The following is an 8,583-nucleotide window of genomic DNA, read 5'->3' as shown; positions in this document are numbered from 1 at the left end:
AAACCAGAAATGAGTGAAGATTTGTAGTGAGGACGTATCCTTTTTCCTCCTTCTCTTCACCATCTTTTGTGATTTCTCTCTAGAAAAGCAGATCCCTTAACTCTACCGGTGCAGCCTTCCTCGGGTTAGGCCGAGACCCTCTTGACTCACCAGTAACGCTACTCCACACGGGTTCCTGGCATGCTTAGGAACACAACTGTTGTTAAAGTAGCTACTTTTTTTTCCTGGGAAAGGTCCTGGGCCTTATCCATGACCCAGTGTGGCAGTGGGGTTAGCGGAGCTGTCAGAAACATGACAGAAATATACCACCAGTGGCCTCATATTTTAGCCAAAGTTATTAGAAAGGCTCGCTGTCAGAAAGAACTAGGGTACATGCAGAAGTACGTGATTTCAGGGAGCAGCCTGCTGTGGAAGTGCAGGTCCGTATCTCAGTCGTGAAGCATCATCATCTCTCATTCACCCCTTTGTGGAGCAGGCCTGTGCTGATTGCCAAGTCAAAAGCCACCTCCCTCATCCCATTAGAGCTGTTTTCAAAGGGTAAAAACACTGTGAGAAGAACCGATAGATAATGAAGCAGTCCCCAAACACTCCTCTCCCTGAGATCAAGAATCTCATGCTCCAGATAAGGGGGGAAGCAGCCAACTTGAATTATAGAAGCCAGGTGTATTTATCAGCAGAGGAGGGAATGTTGTGGCAGGGGGGTAGGGGAAGCAGAGCTCACCCCATAGAAAACCCTACATGCATGCACCCACTCCTGCATGCCATAGGAAGTCCGCCTCTCCCTTCCTTCCTCCCCACGTTCTGATGTGCTCCTCTCCCACACAGGAAGTTTAAGGAGTTCCAAGTAAAGGAAAGAGAGCTGGAGAGGCCGCGGAGCGAGGGAGAAATGGCCGATTATCTGGTCAAGCTCCTGGACGAAGAAAGCGAAGTGGATGACGCCCTAGACCACAGGAACCCCTGGATGCAAGGAAATTATGTGGAACAGCCGCGCTGGAGCACAGAAGCGAGGATGGGAAGTATGGAGGAGCCGCCGTGGAGTGCAGAAATCACCCCGGAACCGAGCCCAGGGCCATTGCAGCCAGCGGAAACCCTGGCGCTGCCCCCGGCGGCGCCCCCAGAACCCCCGCCAGCACCGCCTCCAGCACCTCCGCCAGCGCCAGCCGGGGAACCTCCACCCCCGGCCCCTCCACCACCTCCGCCACCAGCCCCAGCAGCATCTGGGGAACCACCCCCGGCGCCTCCACCACCTCCACCTCCGCCACCTGGGGAACCAGCCCCGGCACCATCTGGGGAACCACCCCCAGCACCTCCACCTCCGCCACCACCTCCGCCACCTGGGGAACCACCCCCAGCGCCTCCACCAGCATAACCACCCCATATAGCACATATATATTTATTATCATTAAAAGAGTTTAGTTTCCCCAGCCTCTGCTTATTGCTGTGGTATCTAGATCCAACCCCCCTAGAATCCTTGGTCCCCTGGGAGAGAAATCAGGAGTCCCAGTTCCTGGCCACCTTTGACAATCCTCCCTTCCATCCCAGCTATACTTTTCGATCCCATTTTTCTGCCTTTGCGCCTTCAAAAGCTCTGAGACAAGAAGAAAGGAGGCCACTTTCTTGCCCATGGCCCTGCCATTGAGTAGAAAGCCAGAGTTTCTGTCTGTTGTGCCTTTGTTATGGGCCCTGGTTCAGAAGGCCCCCCCCCCACATTGCAGCAAAAAGAAAAGAACGGAGACCTTAGGGATGGGGTTGGGGGGAGGAATGCATTGTTGAAATGTATGTACAGCAAAACCCACACAGAAACTACTGGATGAAGGTGGGCGCAGCTGGCGAAGAGATGAGTCTAATATCCCTTTCCTGGGATATGGTCAAAGGTCAGGTCCAGTCCCAGGAGAACATCATCCAACCTGGCGAGTCCATTCATTCATCCCGCAAGTGGGCCAGAAGATCCTCCAGTTAATGCCAAGCAGGACACCTGCAAGAAAAGAAGAACTGGGGATTGGAGCAGGAATGGAAATAGTGGCAACAGCTCCCAAGTCAAATGGGAAGGGGAGAGGCACTTAAGAGGGTGGAAATGAAATTCAGGTGGTGGCATGCTGGAATCCCCTGCCCCGGGTAAAGATGAAAAGCGCTTGGCACTCGCACGAGGTTTTGTAGCTGTTAAATTCGTATCCTGTCTTTGCACCAAATGGTGCTCAAGGCAGCCAATGACAAAATGCAAACATAGTAAGATGCAATAGAACACAACAGAACACAAAAGTTAAAAGGAAACACCACAAGGCCAGTAAAACAGAACTAAAAACAACCAGGAACAACGGTTTTTCAACGTATTTGCAAGTCAGCTGGTGGGCCAAATGCCTGTCTAAATAAAAATGCTGTTTCCTGCCAAAAGAAGGGCATCAGAGGGTTTCAGAGCCAAGGCGGCTGCTCCCTGAAATTGCTGCCCAATGTGCTCCAGATGTTGGTGGGACAGGCAGGAAGGCATCTGAGGCCTTTAGCACCTCTGCAGGCTCACAATTTAGTACGATTTTTTTAAGCCTTGCTAAAAAATGGAAAACAGGTGGCAAGCCTAGACGGCCGGACATTGGGAGGCTGCCACAGGAAGCAAAGCCCCCAGCTTAGTGGTAGGAAATGTGCAGACAAAGCCCAACCCCCAGCACCCCTAGGGTAAGACTGCCTCCGGTCTGAACCCCTAGAGAGGATGTGTGGCTTGCTGGTGGACAATATGGTGGCAAGGCTTCATGCCTCCCATGCTCAGCGAGGATGTTTATGTGGCAGTAGTGCTGCTGATCCCCAAGCCAATCTTCCCCTAAAGAATCCTGGGAAGTGTAGTTTGTTAAAGAGGGGCTGACAGTCGTTGGGGTTCCCCTTGCAGAGATACAATTTCCAGAGTGGTTTAACAGTCAAACCCTCTTCTTCCAAGCGCACTCTGGGAATTGTCGCTTTGTGAGAGGGACAGGGGTCTCTTAATAGCTCTCGGCCACCTTAACAAACTACAGTTCCCAGGATCCTCTGGGGGAAGCCGTGACTGTCAAAGTGGTATAACAGTGCTGGTGTGGATGCCGCCCACTGGCCTATCCTCACCAATGGCTTTCTAGAGTTTTGGAGAGGAGACAATCGCAGCCGTACTTGCAGATACGCCAGAGACTGAACCTGGAACCTTCTGTGCACAAGACAGATGCTCTACCACTGCGCTATGAGCGCTTCCGTTTGAAGCAGAGGCTTCTGCAAAGCAGGACATATGGCCATCTTAATGGCAGCAGGGGTTCAGGCGCTTGGTAGGCAAAGAAAAAAGTGAGCAATGGCTTGCTGGGCAGAGGGGGCAGGAGGAGGCTGTGTACGCTGCTGGGAGCCCCTTGAAAGAAGGGTGTGATAGCAATAAACTAAATAAATAGAAGTAGAATCATAGAATGGTAGTCCAAACCCCTGCAACACAGGAATCTCTTGCCTAACGTGGGGCTCGAACCCACAAGCCTGAGATTAAGAGTCTCCTGCTCTACTGACTGAGCCACATTAGCAGGTTTTGGAAAGCGGAGGGTGGGGAGATGCAGGTTTAGAAAGCTCAAGAAACAGGGCTGTGAAGAACTTGAAGACAAGCTGAATGCAACCCAGTGAGCAGACTTTTATGTGCCCCCCACCCCATCCACCTCTCAAGCAGACGGAAAACAAAACTGAGCTTGTCACATATATAGCAGGAATGATGCCGTGTTCAGCATAGAAGGTGGTCACCCTCGCAGTCTGCCAGAGATGCCAGGATGGGGGGGGGGGGTGCGTGTGCGTGTGTGTGCGTGTGTGAATGTCAGAATTGTCTCTTGTTTCATCCAGATTAAAAAAAACAACACCCAACAACACCTGCTGTCTCTGGTTTCAGGCCATGTTGTGTTAAAAGTTTAATGATGATACTGAAAGAGGAACAAAAGTGGAAAGGGAAGTTAAAAGGCAGAAGAGAGGGCAGGGCTGTGGTCTGCAAAGGATGCAGAAGGACAGAAGCTGGCCTCTGCCGGATTAGATCAAGGCTCCACCTGGACCATCCTTGATTTAGGTCTCCTGGGCCATTTTGGCCAGGTCACCCCCTCCTGCCTTGCACCTGGTATCATGTCTATGGTGTCAGGTGTGGGATAGATTGGCATAGCAGAAGGGTCAAAAGGGGTTTTTCAGGCATAGACGATGGACAGCACCTGCAAAGCCCTCTGCAAGGGGGCTGAAGCGCTGACTACCGGCTGAATCAAGTTCTTAAGATTCTAGAGTCTAGACCAGGCACCCCCAAACTCGGCCCTCCAGATGTTTTGGGAGTACAATTCCCATCATCCCTGACCCCTGGTCCTGCTAGCTAGGGATGATGGGAGTTGTAGCCCCAAAACATCTGGAGGGCAGAGTTTGGGGGTGCCTGGTTTAAACTAAGGGCCCTGTTTCCAAGGCTGCCTTGGGGAAGATCCCAGCAAGGCATATGGCCTCCCCCCACTGTGTCTTCCAGATTCTGGTATATATTGCCTCTGAACATGGATGATTCATTTAGCAAACATGGCCAATAGACCTGTTTTCCACGAATGTGTCCAGTCCTTCTTAAAAGTCATCTTAGCTGTTGTCACATCCAAAAAAATCTGCACAGCAGGCAGAAATCCATCAGGTGCAACTTCTTCTGGCAGAGAGATAGTGATGATGAGCAAAGTTTTGCTAGCTGAATTTTTGTTTGCTGCTCAGTGTGAAAGAACACACACACACACACTTGCAGCTGGTCAATAAGGGTGACTGGGGCTCTTTCTCAGATCTCCAGGGAAACGTAAGGGAACAGGTAATAATGCTAAGCATCTGCTCTGCCATTGAGCTACAGCCCATTCACAAGATGCTGCAGGTCAACAAGGCTCCCCTTCCATTAAGGCTGTGGTTCCCAAACTTTTCCCTGCCATTGACCACTTGAAATTTGCTGAGAGTCTCGGCAGACCACTAAACGAGTTTCTGCCTGTTGTAGCGTTTGCAACTTGCTGTTACTAGAGGCCGGATGATTTTTTAATCGTAGTTTTATTGCATCTTTTATTTCTTACATAATGTATTCTATTGTACTGCAATTTGAATTCTATAGAATCCAAGTGGTAATGAAATAAAAAGTAAAAGGAGCAATAAAGATATGATTAAAAATCAATATATTTAATGGATGTGCCATCTTCTAGCTTCAAATTCAGAGACACACCATGGCCCACCTGAATGAAGCTTGTGGACCTCCAGTGATCTGTGTTGGTTTGGGAACCCTTGCTTTAAATGATCTGCAGCAGAGGGGTGCTGGGGTTGGCAGAAACAGCCCATTGAGGGAAAGTGTGGCTGCTCACCCTACAAATCCAATCTGTCCCAGAATAGCTGCTGTTCGATTCTCACACAGTCACAAATGCCTTGGGGGAAAGCCTGGTTTAACTCCACCTCTTTCGTGCTAATTGTAGATCAAAAGGATGCCAAGGGAGCAACTGGTCCAGGTTAAAGCATGCACATCCCACAATATTAAAGGATTATGACAGATTGGGACAGACATTGCCTCAACCAAATCATCCAGATGGCCAGGAAAATAAAAACTTCAAAAACACATAACTCCTAACGCCTTTGATTAGCGAGCTGGTGTGCAGAATTCAGCAGGGGAAGATTTTCACGGCATGAAAGCGAAACATAATCGCCCACCTGATGTCAAACAAGCTATTAAAGGCAGCGGGTTAGAAAGTCTGCAGCTCTTGTGGCTGTAGAGACTTGCCCAAGGAAATCAGAGCAGGACACAGGAAGGTAATTTATACCAAGGCTGGGTTCACACTTACTAGGTTTCCAGTGCTGGTTTTTTAAACAGAATACAGTGGTACCTCGGGTTAAGTACTTAATCCGTTCCAGAGGTCCGTTCTTAACCTGAAACTGTTCTTAACCTGAAGCATCACTTTAGCTAATGGGGCCTCCCGCTGACGCCACGCGATTTCTGTTCTCATCCTGAAGCAAAGTTCTTAACCCGAGGTACTATTTCTGGGTTAGCAGAGTCTGTAACCTGAAGCGTCTGTAACCTGAAGCGTATGTAACCCGAGGTACCACTGTAATAGAATCTGAAAATAATAGAATGGTAGAGTTGGAAGGGAGCCTGAGGATCATCTAGTCCAACCCCTGGCAGTGCAGAGATTTCAACTAAAGCATCCATGACAGATGGCCATTCAAACTCTGCCTTAAGACCTCCAAGAAAGGAGAGTCCACTACCTCCAAAGGCACTCTGTTCCGCTGTCAAACTGTTTACACATGTATTCTTTGATGGATCGCTTCTCAAGCCACCTTCACACCAGCTGGTTCTCTAGACAATTTGTCAACCCCTTTGCATCGTGCAAAAGCATCCCGCCCCGCCAACGCCTCCTGGTGTGAACACAAACAGAAGCGAATCTGACACTAATGAAGCAGCGCTGATGTGAACAGTTGGACGGCGGGAAAGAGCCACGCAAGGCGTTGAAAACGACGGCGACAACTCCACTGCGCCCTGAGCCTAGTAACGTCAACACACCCCGAGCAGGACCACGGGACCGGTCTATCTAGTCCAATACTGCCGACCCGGACTGGCAGCAGCCGTCCATCGGGAGACGCGGTGGACGGGCAGGGCTGGGCATTACCTCGTCTAGGCGGCTTCCCGGCTGCTCTGCACCGTCCTCATGGCCAGCCGAGTGTCCTGGCGCCGGGACCACGTCCTCGAGATCTTCCTGGCCAGGCGAGCCAGCGTGCCGCCCTTGGCGCCGTAGTCCCTGGCCAGCTCTTCGGGGGCGATCTCGATGTTGCCCGTGTACCACATGATCCAGCCCAGCAGGCTCAGGAAGACCAGCACGGCGCCCGAGTAGATCAGCAGGTCGCCGAAGTCGCGGCCCCGAAGGCGCAGCCGCGCGAAGATGCCCGTCAGCAGCGCCCCGGTGCCCGCGGCGTCCATGAGCACCGCGAAGGCCAAGGCCAGCCGGCAGCGGCCCAGCCCCGAGGGGGAGCCCATGATGGCCGGGGATCGGCGGCGCCCGTCGTCCAGGGGGGCCGCGCGGCACGTCGGGGCTGCTTCCCAAGAGGGAGGAGCGGGGCGAGCTTCAGGATCAGGAAGGGCGCTGCAAAAAGGGAAAGTGTAGGGTGGTGGGTGGGAGATTTTGGACGGCGCAAAAGCTCCCAAGTCTCAGCGAGGCAACCCGGGAGGGCAGGAAGAGGAGGGGAGCCGGGACGGTGCCCTTCCAGGCAAAACCCCGTCCGGGGAAATGGAGGGAGGAAGAGGGCGAGGAAGGACAGCGGGGAAGGCGGCCCGGGCAGGAAGGAGGAGTGGCCCAGGTGAGAGAGACCCGGGAAAGCGGCCCGACCAGTTTCATAAGGGGAGGGACCGGCAAACAGGTAGTAGACGGCTTGGCTGTGCTCTCACGATCCGGGAATCCAGGCTCTCCGAGCCCCCTGCCGACCTTGAGCTAACCTGTCTCCCAGCCTAATTTGGGAGTCCACGATGCTTGCTCGTTTTCTCTCACTGCCCCACCTCCTCCCCAAGAATCTGTCTCTCACTTGGCTTGGAGGGGACCCAGGAGTCCCCGTCTTGTCCTCTCAACCCCGTTCCCTTTTCACCATGTACTGTATACAGAATTAGTCATCAACTCATGCACGCACAGCAATGGGCCCCAATCATAAAGGCGCAAGAGAAGCTTCCTGCTCCCTTTTGTGCGGACAGCCAACCAGACCCAAGGAACAAGTTGGAAGGGGTGTGGCGGGTGGCGGTGCTATTTACAGCCCTGGATGTGCAGGAATGCATTGTGTTTCTGAAGCCGCCTTTTGTCAATGATGCAGCCCTGCAGGAATAACCTCAGTCAAGGCTGCATTCCTAAGCGCACCGGCAAGGGCCTAACGCCCACTGAACTCAATGGCACTTGCTTAGGTAACATATAGGAAACAGCCCGCCATCTTTCGCCTCCCTAAAGTAGACATTTCACACTTGCCGTCGTGGGTGCAGGTGTCCTCTCTTGACTACACACACCTGTCGTGAAAAGTTACGTGGTTTCAGCAGGAAGTTATGGGACATGCGAGGATTGGAAAGGAATCAGTATGTCCCTTCCGTAACTTTGCCGGCACAAACAATAGTATTGAAGGCAGGATGACATGTAACTGCCCCAATAGCACCATGAGCACAAATCATCATGAGTGCACAATAAAAAGAATTCTGGAAGGATTAAGGTAACCATTTTTTCCTCTTTATTTTTTTATTTATTAATTTAACATAATTATTACAAAATATAAGCAAAATATTGCAAATACATACATACATATATATTTCAGATAAGCACACATATATTTTAAAAAAAGAGAAAAAAAGTAGAAAAGAAAAAAGAAGAAGAAATAGAGAGAGAAAAGAAGAAGGAAGAATTTCTTCCAAATTTATTCTACAAATATCTCAATATGAAAATATTAATAAAATTTCATTGATTGACTTCCATCGCTTACACTGCACTTCCTATATCCTGTATCTTTTAAGCAAGATTGTATCTGTTATTCTGTATTTTTCCCATACAATCTCACACAAATATTCTAATCAATAAGTTTTCTAAATCTTCCATAAATCTATTCTAAACA

General features: G+C 50.7%; 1 protein-coding gene across 2 annotated transcripts; it reads right to left on the bottom strand.

Annotated features, from left to right (window-relative positions):
* Window positions 1-1,744: 1,744 nt before the first annotated feature.
* Window positions 1,745-7,615, bottom strand: TMEM238 (transmembrane protein 238). 2 transcript variants are annotated; one of them, XM_028703195.2, is made up of 3 exons: window positions 7,525-7,615; window positions 6,618-7,088; window positions 1,745-1,975 (listed from the first exon to the last, which is right to left on the bottom strand). In XM_028703195.2, exon 2 carries the CDS (start codon window positions 6,980-6,982, stop codon window positions 6,623-6,625), a length of 360 nt encoding a protein of 119 aa, XP_028559028.1. In that variant the 5' UTR covers window positions 6,983-7,088; window positions 7,525-7,615; the 3' UTR covers window positions 1,745-1,975; window positions 6,618-6,622. The 2 variants fall into 2 exon arrangements, with proteins under 2 accessions (XP_028559028.1, XP_028559027.1); XM_028703194.2 differs by having other exon boundaries at window positions 7,439-7,571.
* Between the last annotated feature and the right edge of the window lie 968 nt (window positions 7,616-8,583).

Source organism: Podarcis muralis, chromosome 13 (assembly GCF_964188315.1).
Source record: "Podarcis muralis chromosome 13, rPodMur119.hap1.1, whole genome shotgun sequence".
NCBI classification, from domain to species: domain Eukaryota; kingdom Metazoa; phylum Chordata; class Lepidosauria; order Squamata; family Lacertidae; genus Podarcis; species Podarcis muralis.
This window is presented reverse-complemented; position numbering and strand designations above follow the sequence as displayed.